The 17537-nt window shown below is 43.8% G+C and overlaps 1 protein-coding gene across 1 annotated transcript in view; it reads left to right on the forward strand.

Moving 5' to 3' along the window:
- Positions 1 to 6391: 6391 nt before the first annotated feature.
- LOC311194783 (nuclear receptor ROR-alpha) overlaps positions 6392 to 17537 on the forward strand; it is a gene marked incomplete at its 5' end in the record, with an annotated part of 354445 nt that continues 343299 nt past the window's right edge. Inside the window, one exon of the mRNA XM_084267994.1 lies at positions 6392 to 6560. Within this exon, the coding sequence (XP_084124120.1) occupies positions 6392 to 6560 (169 nt within the window). The remainder of the gene's footprint in view (positions 6561 to 17537) is intronic.

Consider the following 17537-nt stretch of genomic DNA (forward strand, 5'->3'; position numbering starts at 1 on the left):
TTGCTGAGCCTTGCATAGAGTAGATGGCTTTCTATTTTCCCTTGAAATAAAAACATTTCACTAAACACAGTGTGTAAGTAAATCGAATGTGGTTTCACATTATGCAAAACCCAACTAATGGTTTTAAATTAAATTTGCAACTTTCACTTCTGCCTTTCTGGCATGATGCAGTTTTAATGCTCATCTAAGCTGTAATGTGTCTGCTGTGTATTTTGGGCTGCTTGAATAAACGGATGGCTAGTGCAACTTTTGGGTATGTGTTTGATGAAGGCAGTTTTTGCATCCCCTACCTAGCCAGAAGAGAACATTCCGTGGCCTGGGCAAAACAGAGGCAAATCAGGCAGCGTACAGGCACGGCTCCTTACTGCTGCAGTGGGATACCTGGGAAAGCTTCCCACCACCTGTTCAGTTTTCTTGGATGGCTGGGTTGTGGTGAAGTGGGAAAAGGCAGGTAGTTCCTATCATAACTTCCCCACCTTTCTGAAGGTACGGTGTTGGGAATTGTGCGCTACTATTTAGCATCGTGACTGTGAAAAGGAAAGTGTGGCAGTGTGAGCTGGTGCGAGTACTTTCATTCCTACTCATTCCGTGAGTAGGTGTTAGCGTGGGGGTGCTGTTCACAGACCTCAGGTAGCTTTTTTTTTGTCATCTTTACAGACTTAGGAGAAATTAATCGCAAAGAATACTACTTGGCCATGTTTTAGACTCCTGCAAATATGCATTTTCATGTTTCAGATTAACTCTGTGCATGCATTAGACAGGTTTTAGAAATTAATTGCATGTTAATGCACGGTAATACAAGGTGACTCGTAGCTTTCCTATTCAGGATGGTTTGGAACTACAAACTGCAGGCTGATAAGCTTTTCCTTGGCTAGTGCAAACTTCTTTAATGATTAAAGTGAGCTTTCCAAATACATTTGAAAACTCCAATAATTTAGGATTTTGCAAGTGAGCCAGATAACAGAATGGTTCTTTCAGGTAAGGTGTTTTGAAAGGGGTTACTGATGGAATCCACTGGGAGAATGACAGGCATGTATGAAGGCAGGTGCACCATCATCATCTAGACAATAGTCACATTCTTTTCTTAAGGAGAACCTTTTTTTTCTCCTTGCTTTAAGCTGCTTTTAACCTACTACTTCTAGAGAAACAATTTTTTTTTGTTTACAAACAGTATGAATTATCAGTCTGATATAAAGGTTGAATTCTATAGTAAAGGTGGTATTTGAGGAAACAGCTATTGAGTTAGAAACAGTTACAAAGGTACTGAAGCAATAGTTGATGAAAGAAACAATGCCTCCCACTTTGGACCAGGAGGGATACAAGATTTCAGAAATGGGTCTCATTTACTGACCTCTGAAAGAGCTTCCACTTTCTTGAGATGAAAAATGTACCTCTGGATCAGATTTTTCTTTTCCCTGCTTTCCTTCAGCTCTCCAGAGAATATGGGCAGACTGAATTGCTTTCTAATTCGATTAGCTTCCCTTTGTGAGAAGAAGAGGTTGCTTGCAAGTGTATGGAATGTGAGAAAGGTGTTCATCTTGCTAAAGGAAAATATTCAGTAAGTTCTTTTAACCCTCTGCAAGAAAACAGCAGCAAAGACAGCATGCTGAGAAAGAGATATCTCTGGGCCTTTTGCCTTAATTCATTCACAAAAAAAGTACTGAATTTTTAAGAACTGGCCTGTGCTATTCCTACTTAGTCTTTGTATTGGGGATGCTGATTGTGGACATGGTGCTGTACAGATAGGCACAAAGGGTTACTTCTTACATCGTATTCTTCTCCACTTTGGTTTCTTTCAAGAGTGGAAAATCTGGTACCAAATGCGTCCAAATGACAGGAGAAGAAAGTGGAAATAGGGGCTTAACAAACAATGAAAAGCAGCTCATAGTTTACACTGAGGTTGCAGCAGGAAGAAGGAGATTCCATTGAGGCTCTGCTGTGCTAACTAGTTAATGATTGCTCCTCAGTCTTCAAAACAAACAAAATTATATTTGTGAGTGTAAATTCTAGATGAACTGTGTGATAATCTTTCTACTTAGCTTAGAGATAAAGGTTGTGGGAAAAGGTCCACTGAAAATGCATCCAGCCACAGTACCACCAGCACAGTTGTCTTATTTGTCTCCTATTATTTATAATTTTGTTTTCATCTAGAATAAGATGAAATTAATAAGATATAATAGTAATATTTAATTTAATTACTACCAAATATCAACTTCAGTAATTAGTTCAGGTTCTATATGTGTAGTTTAATAGTCTGCCTGTTTTTGCTGAAGTTTAATGGGGTGATTAACTTTGAGAAAGTTGCTTTCAGGTATTACAGGCTGTATGTGTTTCAAGTGAAAGCAGTTTCTTGTCCTACTGCAATATTTAATTAGAATTTTGTAAACCATTAGAAGATATGCCACAGAACATAGTTAGGAAGAATAGATGCATATGATTAAAACTCTTCTTTTCAGATTGGTCTATAAGCACGAGTATGCCAGAATTGTACAAGCTGACTCCACTGAAGACTCTGGAGATGTTCAGCTACTTGCCTGACGCCAAAATTTGCTCTTCTGAATGTCCTCAGCCTTTTGCTTTTTCTTTTCCTGCAACGACATCAAAACCACAGACAGGGGAATGTGTCCAATGGAGGCGAATGTGTGTCAGCCCTGGCAACTTGTTGTTCAGGAGGAGGAGTTGTACTGGAAGAATTGGGGGAATGTCACAAGGGAACGCCTAAGATGGGAAATGCCACCTGCACTATAATATCTTGCTAGTCCTTTTTGTGTGATATTATCCAAGCTTTGCCCCCATGATCATTCAGCTCTGCAGCAGTATGTTCTCCACAATGGCTAGACTGGAGCTAACAAAGCTTCCTAGGAATGTTTGTTGGTTTCCTTTGACCTGTGTGCAGTGTGGCCAGAGGTGCTGTAGCCCAGACCTACAGAAGGGCATGGGGACTAGTATATACTTCCAGTGCCAGGAGTGTACTTTGGCATTCTTTCCAAAGTGGAGTAGTTCAACAGCTGTATTAGTTACGTGGGCAGAAGACCATTATTGACTACCTCAAATTATGCTTGCATATTAATGGACCATGAACACAAAATGATATACTATTCTCTTGTGAACTCTGATTTTTCTTCTGTGTGGGCTGTGCTCCTTTGTGTCTGTCCTGCACAACAGCGTGCTTTCTCTGGTGTGTGATGGTTGGGTTGTGAGCGTTGTAGATTTTCTGCCACTCACTGCATCACTCTGTAGGTGTTCTGAAAAAGTATCCGTCTGATCTTAACATCTTATCTACTCCAGAATCGCACACAACTTGTGTGATTTATTTTTGAAATTAAAATTTTAATATTTATCAATGTCATTGTCTACGTGAAGTCAACAAAACCAACAGGAAATATTTAGTGATACTTGTCCCTTTTTGTTCTGTTACTGTTACTTCTGGTAGGATCTGTTGCGGATCACATCTGTGACAATTTCTAAAGCCCTTTTTAATCTAGCCAAACATTTCTCCTGAAGTTCCTCAGCATACCTGTCTTCACTGCTAATGCCATCTCGCTTGTTTAAACAAGTTTAGTGATCAGAGTTAATGAAGCATTTTGATATGGTTTGGAAGCTAGAAATACAAGACCTAAGAGTGAAGACCTTTTCTGTGTCCAGGAAATGTCTCAGCAGTGCAGCTTCATAGAGGGAGCTTGACAAAAGTCATGATGATTTTTCTCTATTATATAAAGCTCAAGTGAACTGTCACCCTCTTCTTTTTCTCATGGTGCTTTCAGTTTTTTGGGCCACCCTTTCTTTTTGCAAAAGAGCAAAGCTGCTTTGTCTCTTTGCGTAGGTGTTACAAAATCTCTTAGACTGTTGCCTCTACAAACATGCTACAAGTATGTCCTGTTTTAGCTGGTTCTTACTGCTAGTGACTTCTGAGAGAGATCTTGTTCAATTATATAAAGCTACTTTTTTTTCTTCATAGATTCAGAAGTTCCTAGGTACTTGGGTTTCCTCCTCTGTGATTCCCCCACAATTTCTTTTTTAAAAAATGAAGCTCTACCGTATGTTCTCCTACTGTAGCCTCTTGCACTTCCCTCTCTTCTAATAAAGTTAATTGAAAAAGTGTTTAGTTTTAGAAAATGGGGGCAATTATACACTAAATTACAATTGTCTAGCTAGGTAGGTGTACTGAATCTCAGCAGCCTTTAATAGATCAAAGGAGAAGAGAAAATCTACCCCATACTCTGATAACTTGAAGTATCTGCAATACTAAAAGCAATCCTGCAGAACACTTGTGTGAATAATCCTTACTGTGGCAAGTAGTCTGATTGTTCCCAGCACTGGTGAAAGGCAGTGGTCTGGCAGCTTTGAGGAATGAAGTCCTTTTTTTATTAGCCGGGCAAGTTTCCCAACGCACACTGCCCGGTCAGCCTGCTTAAACCCTGATTTGAAGAGGGAGGGATAAGCTTTCTCTCAGGATAACAGGCAGTTCAGTTTCCACAGCTCACATAATTCTTGCTTCTATTAGGAGGCTGCCAATTAGTGAAAAGCAGGAGGAGAGAGTTTGCAGGAAATTGCATCTCTAACCCACCAAACTTGCATCGGAGGACCCCCTTGCTATCCTCTGCAGGTTCAGGCCAGACTGTGCCAAAAGACCCTGAACCTGCCTGTGCCAGCATGTGTTACACTCGGCCTCAAGATAAGGTGCTGCGAGCACACTGTGCATCTCCCATTTTCACTCTCTCCCCCTCCAAGTCTGCTGTCTAGGAACAGCTTCTATCAGGCTTGAGATGGCTTCACTTGTCACTGGTGAAAAACATTGTAGCCTTTTGCATCTATACTCCAAGGCTTCCAGGCCTGCTGTAACTGAATACTTAATTGTCAGGAACAGGCACCGGCTTACTCAGTAGGCAAGGTCTGAAAGTCCAGCTCTGACCTCAGATTTATTTGCGCTCTGAAAATAAATGCTGAATTAGTCTTAATACTGTTCTATCTTCTGCAGTCTCTGTCCATCCTTCTCAGGTGTAGGCCGCCAAGAGACTATCAGAAATACTGTAGGTCACGTTTTCTTTGTGGGTTTTGTTTGTTTGTTTGTTTTTTCAGACATGGGTAATTGGAACTTCAGGACTTCCAAGTGAACTGATCCAGGACTCTACCCTTCCACTAAAAGAAGCATCGGCAGTGCAAGATGTAATCCAATTTGTGTACAAGTTCCTGGGGCAAATAGGACTCATGGTATGTTTCACAACTGTTTGTGAACAGCCGCCATTTGTGACAGAGCAGTGCAATACTTGTAATTATACTGCAGAGAGTGGATTCACCCAGGGTTTGCCTACAAGCTTCATGGGGTACCAGCAGTGTTGGAAGCCATAGCAGCAATCCTGGTCGGCAGAAGGTGCCTATCAGCTGCTTGCAGATGACTCAGTACCATTTGGAAAAAGCTTGTACTGCTATTGATACAAATATTGTTGTCTACTCAGTCAGGCCAGGCTCCCAGTCAGAACAGTCTAAGCAGACAGCACCTTCTCTGCAGGAGGCAGAAGGGCAGTGCGTAGCATGGCCTCTGTTATACAAGAGGGATGTGTTCTTTAGCACAGTTTGTAGCAGCTGTTACTGTACTTTAAAATCAGGTAACCAACAGGGAGTTGACCATTACCGAGCCTGTGAATGGCACAAGAGTGCTTGCGTAAGTCAGGCCAGATCTGTAGGTTTTCTGGTGCCTTGCTGGTCACCTTCTGCCCCAGCTCAAAGCGTCCCTCACTGAAAGAGAGGTGGTGTCTGAAATGTTGCCTTCTCTGGCTGCACGGCTGCTAAATGTGTGGGTCTTGAGTCACTTAATACAGCCGGTGTCTTCTGATGCAGCTTCAGCAGGAACAGCCATGGAGGAAAAGACGGCCCTGTTTAGAAGCTCTTCGCACCAGTGCTGGGGCTAGCGACGGGAGCGCCCCGTGGGCCCGCTGACCCTGTTGGACGGGCTCCGCAAATGTGTGGAGACGTGGGCGCCAGCCCGGACGGAGGGGAGGTCGGGCTGCCTTCCCGCCCGCCCCGGGCAAACGGCAGCACCCTCTCTCCCCCTCGGCCCCGCTCGGGGGCTGCCGGCGCTCCGTGAGGCGCCCGCCCGGCTCGGCCCGCAGTCGTCCAGCGCCGCGGCGGCCGGCCGGGGCCCGCGCCCTGGGGCCGCGCCGGAGGGCGGCGATGCCGGGCGCGGGGCGCGCGGCTGGCGGGGGGTGCGGGGGCGGGGGGGTGTGCAGCTCTCGCTAGCGCTGCTTGTGGTCACAGCCAGGCAAGCTCACATCCCATCTGGATCACGCTCGCTCTCTCCCTTCTGCTTTCCTACCATAGAGTTGCGCTGGAAACAGAAGATAGAGGGAGTGTAGGAGCTCGCCATCTCCAAGCGATCTACATTGGGAAAAACATGGAGTCCGCTCCGGCAGCCCCCGATCCAGCAGCCAGTGAGCCGGGCAGCAGCGTCTCCGAGGCGGCCGCCGGCGCCAGGGACACCCCGGTGAACCTGGAGCCTGCCCGGAAAAGCGATGCGCCGGCTCCCGTCCGCAGGCAGAGCTACTCCAGCAGCAGCAGCAGAGGTAGGGAGACTTGGGGAAGGGGGAGGGGGCCGGGGGAGTGGGATGGGGGGGTGGGTGGGAATAGGAAGAGGGGGGTAAGAGAGAAGGGGGAAATGCAGCAATTTAATCCTCCGGTTTATCGCTCGTGCTTGTTGAAGCCGCGCACGCAAACAAGCCACGCTTCTACCCCCTGCAAAACCTTGCAAACTTTTATAGCTTCTTTTAATTGCTGCAGGAGGAGGGACAAATGCAATGAAAATACCGAGCGGTGTTTGGTGCTTTCCTATCTCTCTCCTTTATTGCCTGTGGTATCCGGATGGGTACCGTGCCCCTGAAATTACATAATTTTATAAATATATAAAGCAACAGCGGGAGTATTGGGATTCAAGGGAACAAACTTTTAAAGCTGCAGTGTCCTTCCTCCCCCCCCCTCCTCCCCCCCCCCCCCCCGTCTGTCTCCTTTTGACAGTTTCTCAACTGGTGTGCTGTGGCTTGTTGTGAATGGGGGATCTGTGATTAAACAGGAGATTTGCGGTTTGCGGGTGACTTATTCACTCTCTTGCGCGCTGTTTTCCCTTAATTCATTGAAGTGTGTCTTAAAAATTATTTCCTCGCGGAGGGGATCGTCTCGTAGCTGCTGTTGTTTCTTGAAGGCGCGCAACTTTGCAGAGGGTCTCTCCGTTCCCGTGGATTCTCCTTCGCTCCCCCCGGCCTCCGAATGAGCCGCTGCAAACAAACAAACAAACAAACGAGCCCCCCTTTTCTGTCCCTAACTGCCAAGCCTTCTCCGGCCTCGGATTGCGTTTCTCAGTCCCGCGGGTCAGCTCCGAAGGCGCTCGGGGCGGTTGAAGTTTGGCGTCGGCTCGATGGTGCCCGAGCCGCCCGGGCGGCGGGAAGGGAGCCCCGGCGGCGGGAGGGCTGCGCGCTGCCGGGCGCCGCGGAGCGCAGCGGGCAGGGCGCGCTGGCCCCTGCCGCCGCCGCGGGCATGGTGAGGGGCGCTGGCTTCAAACACCGCCGGAGTTTGCCGAGACGTGCGAGAGGGAGGAGGCTGCCGCTTTAATTACTTGTAAATAATTCATGAAGCGTTGCTCCTCCAAGGGGGGGGGGGGGGGGGGAGTGCGCTAGAGAGGCTTCGCTCGGTAAAATCGCTCGGTGATGGGTAAAAAATTAATTAAATAACGCTGTGTAATAATACACACTGCTGTGGAGAGAAACGACGGGCAGAGGAAAGTGCGTGCCCGGCGGGAGCGGCAGCCCCCTCGGCGGCCGGGGCCGGGGCGGCGATGCCCGGCCACCGCCGGCGGTAGAGAAGACCGTCTCTCTCCTCGGACGGAGGGATTTTCGGTTGTAGGTTGGAATATGGCTGATCATGTGTTGGCTTGTGTTTTACAGTATTTTTCCCCTTTTGGCCACACCCCCCCCTTCCCAGGCAGCTTCCCACTCAGGGAATCCGCGTACAGTAAAAGCCATCGAGATGACACACGCCGAAACATTTAATTAGAGGCGATTTGCGAGCAGGGAGCGCGCAGTTAGGCGGATGCCGAGGCGAGGAGGAGCGGGCTTGGCCGGAGGAGGCCGGGGTGGCCACGGGCGTGTGTGTGCAGGGAGCTTTTGGCTGCGCGGGGTATATTTAGAGCTTGCGAGAGTGGATTTGGAATGCAAGCGCCTTACGTAACGAGGTTAATCAGAAACACTGGAGAAAATTTCCTTAATTTGTCGGGGAGTTTTCTGGATGTTTGCGGAGCGGCCGTAGTTCGCGGGTGTTACACAACGCCTCTCCCGGCCCAGGGCTCCGGCGGCGCGGGCAGATGGTGCTGCCGGCGAGCGGGGCCGGCGGCGGGGAGCCGGCTCCGGCGGGCTTGGGGAGGGGGCAACTTCGGGATCCCGTGAATTATGTAACGCTCGGCTGCCGTTTCCGTATGGATGCGGGGAGGGGGGGGGTGGGGGTGGGAAGAGCGGGCGGCTCCGGTGGTGAGTGTGTTGTATTCGCGGTCCCGAATTGTTTAGGCTTTGGTACTGCTAACCCGCTGACCCACATGTCCCTCCTCCCCCGGGATTAAATAGGGAAGGGGGAAGGGGGCAGGCACACGCAGGCACACGCTGACACTCGCACAGGCTCACACTCGCCGCACGCAAGCAGGCACTGGGTTATGTAACAGTCTGAATGAAAAAACGAAGGTCAGTGATGGAGGCATCCGTGTGCAACACAATAGCGAAAGCTCTTGGATACTGTGGCTCTGCGGTCTTTAAAGTGAAATAAAGCTCACGGCAGCAATCGGCCTGTGGTTTTGAAGGGCTCGGGAAGGGAGAGGGGCGAGGGAGAGTGACAGGCATTAAAAAAAAATGAAAGAAGAAATGTTTGGGTTTTTTCGGATGATGTAATGGAGCTGGCAGAAAATGCAAGTCTGCTCCTAGAGTGCAAACAGTAAGACAACTGGAGCTGGCATTCAGCGCTAATGTTGTATAAATTAGCGTATTGGAAATAAATTGACCCACACACTACACGCCAGCTGATAACGCCTTTCTAAAAGGTAAAGCCTGAAGATACAGAACCATGCAAGAAAACAGGACAACGTGAACATTTTGGCCTCCTTGAAATCAGGACTTGATAGATTAGGTGTTAGGTATCCCTGTAGACATGTAGCTTTTCTTTTTAAAGCCATTGAAAGAGAATTGGATTTCTTACCTTTTTTTTTTTTCTTTGTATGGTCCTTTATTTCTTATGGCTACAGCGTGACCTTAATGTGTGACCAGTACAGTTGAAATTATTTATGGATACTTTATATATATGGATACTTCATATGCATTCAGCTCTGTTATTGTGTTCAAAAATGTACCTGTTTGGCTTGCGGTTCTGCAACATGGTAGAAACTTGCATATTGGGACTCCTGTGTGACCTGTATGGAGGACTGAAACATATGAAATACATGGATACACCGATATACCTAAACATGTGCACACTTCTCTAACTGTAAGGCTCCTTGTTGTTTGCCTTAGCAAACCCTTTAGAGCTCTAGATATATTTGTTTCATATTTTTGCAGCTGCACTTGCTGCAAAGCCGATTTGATGCTTCAGAATTTGTAGTAACCAGTTTACTTAAGGGATGAAGAAAACAAAATTGAAGAAAGGGTTGTTGATGAAGAAACCAAGGGAGTTTCTGTGGAATAAATTTTTAAGTGAAGCTTTAGCTCTTATAATGCAAGCCCTTCCGAATGCCCTATTCCTTCATATGCAAACATGTTTGGAACACCAGATCCTTATGTAACTTGATTTTTATTTTGTTAAGGTTGTGCTGTTTGTGTCACTCTGTAGAATGCTTAACTGCCAACAGAAATGCAGGAGTTATGAAAAGCACCTTTCAGGTGGAGAATTGTTACCTGATATGTTTAGTGTAAAGCCTGGCTGCTCCCCCATGGGGGGGAACAATATACATTAGGATTTTCCTAAGAGCAGTCACTGTCCAGCGGGTTGGATTTCAGTCCGTGTGTGTTCTGCCACAAGGGTTTGTGGTTTGCCATGGTTAGTAAGAGGAATGCTTCACTCACCAGCTCTGGCCCCGGACCGAGACTCTGAAGTGCCATTCATTTCACTTAGCAGCCTTTGACATCTGTGGAGTTCTCCCCATGCTGCAGTCTAAGGCTTAATGTTCTACTAGTCCCCTTAGAAATAGTTTTAATTGAATAAACTGTATTTTAATAGAGAACTATTGTCTCATTAAAAATGAAAAGTATATAAAGAGCTTTTCAATTTCATAAAAATGCTCTGCTTTTTTTGGAACTGAGCTCTTGGTCTCAGTGGTAAGTCAATTGAGAGAATGTCTTGCTGAAAAAAATTTTAAAGGTATCTCTTACATCATTGGAAGATGCTGTGCATAAATCTTTTTGTGATGCTTTGTATTTAGTAGTAGAAATCTGCAGCCATGTAGGTACTTCTTGTTTTCTTGGAGTTGAGTTACCAGGTATTGCTATTTGCCAGAAGCCTTTAGAATTTATTATCATGTCATCTATTCAGCCTGATCCTTTCTGTACTGGTAGACTAGGGGGAGGGGGAGACTTTTTTTGTGTTTTACATTAATTTGGGTGATGCTCCACAAGTAGGGACATGACATAATTAATAGTGACATCAGTAGGTTTGTGGGGTTCTTTTCTTTAAAAAAAAATAAAATCCTTTATTGCTAGATTTTCTCTGTTCCTGGATTTAGACAGTTCCTCAGAGTGTACCTGTGGTACCAAACTTGCTGTGTTGTTTTCAGGAGGACCCCTTGAATTTTCGAAATCTGGATGTTTCTTGTAGATTCTTTGGGTTGCCTTTGCCATCGTTGAGGGCTATTCTGCATGCACCACCGATTTATTCCTATTTTGGTAAATGATATGTGCTATGAATCCTTTAAAGGACAACACTGTTTAAAATGTTTGTACCATAGGAGCAATAATAGCAGCAGTATGTTGTTCTCTTAGGAACAATGCAGTTCTCTTATTTCAATAAACCGTAACCTATTCTCATCTTTTATTTGCTTCAGAAACATCTCAGGAGCTCATAAACCAGTATGTAAATACTGTTATCATTCAACCAAATGCTGTAATTTTACTAAATAAAGAACATGTTTTGTAATGGAGATTAACCGGCTGTGTGACAATTTCAGTTTGGGGTACAGCACCACTGTGTTTGAATGGAAAGGGCAGTTCCAGCTTTGGGAGGTTGTCCAATTATTATTTTTTTTTTTTTCTTCTAGTATTTGTTTACTAAGCTACAAAAGTGTGTGTGTGTGTAAATCTGGAATGACTTCAGTTGATCTCAGTGGATTCAGTCTGAGAGCTATCCCAGTGAAAAAGAGTGGGGGAAGGACCCAACCTAGTTTTCAGTTACTGTGATATCTGTTTCACTTTTGAAGTTACAGCATGAACAGGTGATCTATTTTCTGTTGAAATATTTTAAAAGTGTGTTTTCAGTGACACACAGTTGAAGGAACAGGTGTAGCTAACAAAACAAGAATTAAAATTGGGGGTGTATCTAAATGCACTGTTTACAGACTCTGTGCTTCCTTGCTTCTAAACATGAAGCAAAGGGCTTGTAGTGGGGGCAGCAGTAGCTGGTGTTGGACAGTTGTATAAGGCAGGAACAGGGAAAGGGCCCGGATAGTTTACAGGGAGCTGTCAAAGCTGAACAATATACTCAACTTAAGGCCTTCCCTTTCTGTACAGTAAGGCAATTGTCACCTCCTCAGCTGTCTGTCCATCCTAGATCTTTTAGCTGTAGGCATGTGTACCATCAAAGATGTCCTGCCATCTCAATTCCTTGGGGTGGGGGTGCAGAATCAGTGGCTGCTTCTCAAGGGGAGCCAGATTTTTTCTCTGTCATGGTACGTGCACACCTGAACCTGAGCTTGCCAGCCAGATTCTGCAGTTTTCTGAATTTCTGTAGTTTTGCTAGAAGGGGAAGTTCCTACAGGTAGGGAGTTGGAGAACCTTTTGGATGAGCAGAAGCTTCCACATTTCATATGCAGATTTCTGCTGTCTTGTTTTTCTGGAAATACATTTTATAGAGCTGTTAGTTTTAAGATTATATATACCCACAGCTGGCAGATGATCCATTCCTTACCTGCAGATACGTAGAGGAGGGCCCTGCAGAATGGGGTCTGAATCCTCTGCCATCGCTATATCCGTGTTACGCTGTTCATGTCATAAACGGATCAAACTTCATTTTAAGGATTGTTAATTTGTTTGGCCCAGATGTTCTGATAGGAGGCTCTTCTCTTCTACAGCTTTTGCTGTTCTGATGATTAGAAAGCCTCTTCTCACTTCTAACTGCATTCACAATCAGTTAGTTTGCTTCTTTAAATGTTTATAAAGTTACCTTGGTTTGAAAATGGAGAAGAAGCTGGTATTGTATTTTGTGATAGATGAACCAACATACTGAGCTCTGTTCTCTGACTCATGGTTTAGCACTTCACGTATCTGTTGTAGATGGTCTGTGCTGATAGAAACACTAGAATAGCTCAGGCTGTATGTCACGGGGAGTTAATTGTCTAATTTCTTGAATGCAAAGGTGGTGAATTATTCTTCATAGTCTTATCTAAAGTCTCATCTAGGTGTGTTTCATTCTGGGCAGCAACTGAGCTCTTCAGAGACTGAATGTATCAGGGTGTGTACTTCTGTGAAGAAATTGTAGGGCTTATTCTACCGCAGTTTAATCTTACAGTTTAGCCTCATTGCACCGTTCATTTGGAAGGACCCCCAGGTGTTTTAAACACCATTGGGAACCATTTTGCTTATTACTGAAATCCAGCCACTTCTTGTGTGGAATCTGACAGCTGTTTAATGGTGCTCAGCCATGCTAAGCAGATCAGAACAGAAAGTGAAGAATACCATACCTGATTGAAACACTCAGAGGGATTTTAGGTACAGATAATATAATTATCTGCATTGGAATTGGGTCGAACAGCTCCATTCCTCTAGAAAATTACTAGATATTTTCAGTGGCAGGGTATGGTCAAGAAATTGGCTTGAAATTTTATCCTGAAAATTATACCTCCAGCGGTGATGTAATCAAGGATCCTGCTGCTTACCCTATTGTGATCACTGGTTGTGCTATGATCAATGTTTTGTTTGGGTATTTGTAGATGTATTAATTGTTTGGTCCCACACTGGTATGCGAAATCTTACAAACTGGGGAGGGGGACACAACCAGGATATTGCAGGTCTTGCTTTCTAAAGCAGATTCCTGTACAGTTTCGTTCTCTAAATAAGCACTTACACTGCTCTATGTGAGATGTGCTCATATTAGCAGAGGGTTTTGAATTGGTTGTAGGAGATATGTCGACACTAAACCAGTAGAGAATGGGGGAGGAGAGTGTCATAGTCTTTTCTTTTAAGGGTATGGGGGAAACACATAGTGTTCTTCAATTTCACTTCCTATATAATCTAGCAAAACAGAATACAAACAGAAGATCTGTAAAGGAACAATAGTTACAATTCACGATCACCTGAATATACATAAATGTTCCAATAATCATGACCAACTGCAGTCTTTCATTTGTAATTTAATCTAATAATTTCCATGCACTTCTAAAGGAACACACTGTGAAGCTGGCAACTTCTGAGAAATTGCTGTGCTGTTACAAACAGCATTTGAGCTGGCATTATAACAGCATGATAGATAGTGAGATGGAGAACAAAGTTAGCGGTTGAAACTGAGCTGAGAGAAATTGCTAGCAGAATGTGAGAAAGCAGAGTTGGATTATGATAACCTCCCTTGTAGAATCAAATTAAACCTTTTTAAAGGTTTTATTGATTTTTAGTTTGTAGTTGTACTATGTATTTACCTCACATGGGTACATGAGATTAATGAGGCAGGTGTAGTGATCACGGAGTGAAAAACTGCGGTGCTGCTTTTCTTTTTAAATGTTTCATTTTCTACAGACTGTGGGATATTTACAGCATTAATTGACAATATGTCTGTGTGCTTTAGTTCTGCAACTGTTCAAATGCATTGAAAGTGTTTAATATACAGCAGTGATGGAAATGGAAACTCCTGAACTCTTAGAAGGAGGTTCAACAGAGCCCCTTTCACCTTCTTTTTATTACTTGCATAAAAATCTTTAAAAAGGGTCTGCTTGTCCGAAGAGGTGGTTTGTGTGAAGAATGGGCTGCAGCTGGCTTTGAAAATATGGCTGAAAAAATACAAAATGAAAAAAAAATCAAAATACAGAGGTAGACCATTTGGCATAAGCACTATCAAGTATGCATCCGACAGCACTGCCAGCTCTTCACATATGAGAGGAATTTTTTTCCATAGTTATGTAGAAGTGTATGCCATACACTTCTGAAATACAGATATATGCAAAACTGTATACACCATGGGGAAGGCTTAAATTATGTATTAGTAGAGCTTGACTTGACTGTTTTGGCACTGAAGCAAGGTCTGTTAGATACAGTCAAGGATAAAACCAAGGCCAAGGCTTATGAAATACAGATTATAGGTTTTATTTTCTTCCTGTTGTGGAACTGTGAGAATACTTTAAAGTAGGATTTCCCTTCATAGTTTCTCTTCAAAGGTAGAGAGGCAGGGGGAAAAAAAAAAAGCCTTTTTATGAACTGATAGATGACTTTGCCAAAGTCTGTACCAAATGTAAATTAGTCAGAGGGCTGTGCTGTGTTACATCTGTTAACTAAGGGCAGAAAGGTAAGTTTCAAACTATTCCTTTGAAAGAAGTCTTAGTTTGATAAGACAGGCTAAAATACAGCTTTTGTTGTTATTGTACTTGAAGTAAAAAACTGTCAGCATAAAGCATATTCTAAATTCTGTGTATATTAAAAATAAAATAAAACAAAACTAATCTCAGAGGGAACTAGGGCATATCAGAAACCTCTTCTCTCTGCATCATACTTCATTTGTGTATTCTTCAAGTGAACTTTTGTTAATCATTTGTGTTGTCATTATGGAAGTTAGGCAGGGTTCTTTACTGCCTGGGTCATTAGAGAGGCCTTTTAAAAGTTCTAATGAAATGTGTGCTGAACTCTTAACATCTGCTGTCGAGTCATTGTGTTTCCGAGATAATACAGGTAAAAGTTAAGCCTTTTAGGAAAAGCCACTTCTTCCAGGATTGACACTTGGTGGACTAATGGATGAAGAAATAAATAGTGGCATTGTACTTCCAGTCTCTAAGCATCTCTCAATGGCCAGCCAGTCTTTAGGAGTTTTTAAGTAATGATTTAAGAAAATGACTGTTAAGTCATTTCTACAGGTTTACTATCACCATTCAACACTTGTGACATTTGTAAGGGTATATTGTTTTCTGCTAAAATCAGGTGTTATCTTCTAAACTGAAATAACCTGATTTTCATGAACATGAATTTGCAAGAGGTCAGATTGAGGTCAGTCATATGGTGGCAACATGAAAGCTACCTGTGGCAATTAGAAGGGTTTTGCTCTGCTGGCAGAAGGCTTTATCCTGTGGCAGCATATATGTGTTTAATGCTAAGCATCATGGATGATTCTGTTGATGTCAGTGTTACTGCTTACCTGTACAAAGCTAGGGGTGTATGTGTAGAAAAGATCGAGGGAGAGCTGGTAGTAATCAAGAACTCCACTGTGAAATTGTTTAAGGAAAATACAAAACTAATACCAGTGAAAATGGCTTTGGAAGAAAGGATGAATTAACTGTTGATTTCAGGGTAAGTAGGGCTGGGTGAGTAGTTGTAATTATTTTGGCAGATATGTTGTTACCCTGCTATAGTTCTGCTTGCAGGATCACACCGTGGCTCTGTTGCTAGAGAAGGATTTGTATCCTTTATATCCTTAAGAACAGCTGTTAGGAGATGAGCAAGAATTTCCTCCTGTACAGAACCTGAGTTGCACTTGTCTGGTGCTGTACATGGAATGTGCTTGCTAAGATTACCAGAAGTTTTATTTTTTGATTGCTGAAATCCTAGCTCTGTTTTTGTAACAATGAAAAAGTCTTTTCTGTTTCCTGCTGGAGAGCAGGGAGAGAAAGGGGAACAAATTGTAGGGAGTTACCTGCAGAAAATCTAGAGCTGACTGGTGAGGTGACCTGGCTTATTGGTGTTTACCTCTCTAGACTTTGGTTAGCTGTCAAAATCTGCTTGTTGTTTGTTTTCTAGGTAAATTACACTATTCTGCTTCAGCTCTTTTAGAGATTCCTGGCTCTAGTTCATAGGGAAGTTGCAGTTGTCCCTTTTTTTTTTTTTTTAAAGCAGTAATAGTCTGCTCAACCAACCACACCAGGTCAGCAGTGTCCCAGTGATGCTCTAGTGTGGCTCATGACCAGCAGTGTAACATCCAAGGCTATGTGAAAGAACAGGGGAAAAAATGGTTTTGTTTTTAAAGGGAAGCAAAATGTTTCCAAAATTCTTGTTAGCCATTAGGTTTCCACAGCAGCACTTGCATCTCTTAGAAACAGGTTCAAGGAGTTCTGTCACTAAAATTGTCTGTTTTGTTTTTCCAAAGAACACTCCCCCATACAGTGTTCACCTTAGAGGGAACAAGGACAAAAGATTCTGGACGAAACCAGGGTCAACAGAGCCTCTAGGATTACAGATAGCCATGAGCATCCATTTAGCAGGCTGCATTTAGTCCCAGTGCTGGGCTGCTCCCTTCTAGCCATGTGCTGAAATGGCTGACTGGTGTTCCCTAGTCCACCTTCCTGTTGTTTTCAGCCCAGTTTAGAGACCGTAGAAATGGCTTGTCACAGATCTCTGCAATTGGCAAGTCTCCCCTGAATTTCTTCCCTGTATCCTTTCTTTTCTTTTCCACAGCAGAGGTTCAAAGCAGGATGTCTTTAGGGATTTGAGAGCAAATGAGTGCAAGTGGCTAGGTGGGGACTCCTGCCAGTATTCTGAAAATATTTAGTTGCGTTGCTTTTCTCTGCACAGAGCAGAACGCACACTGGAAGCAAACGCAGCTCTGGAAAGGCAGCAATAGAAAATGTAACAACAAACCCAGAAAGGAAGTAAATGAAGCCAAAGGGGGAGCAGGGTGGTTTTGGGTAATGAACAGTAAAAGACAGACGTGGCTCTTAAGGAAGAAATGTAATGAAAGGGCACAAAGGAAAGATGACTGATTTGGAGAATGGTCTGGAAAAAAAACCCACCCACCAACAAAATCACACACCCCCTTAAATAAAAATTAAACCCACTCAAAATCCAACCCATCCCCACCCCACCCCCCAAAAAACCCCAAGAAAATAAAATCAGGAAAGCACTGGAGTAGTGGGGGAAGCTGCAGTGTCTGTTGAGAGGAGGGGAATTTACTGCCTTCTTGCCTCTGGACAATTCATATATTAATATTCTATGATCTTGCCTTTACTATGGAATGCAATAAAATGTATTTTAGTGCGTGGTGGGTTCTCAAACAGTTGCCTCTCACAGATTTGCTTCAGCACCCTATTGTTTCCAATGAGCTCTGACTAAATTCTTTTGCCATAGATGTTGTGCTAATGTGTTATATGAATTATTTGTCTTATCTCAGTGCTGTGAAAT

This window comes from Gallinula chloropus (genome assembly GCF_964237585.1).
Source record: "Gallinula chloropus genome assembly, chromosome: 9".
NCBI classification, from domain to species: Eukaryota; Metazoa; Chordata; class Aves; order Gruiformes; family Rallidae; genus Gallinula; species Gallinula chloropus.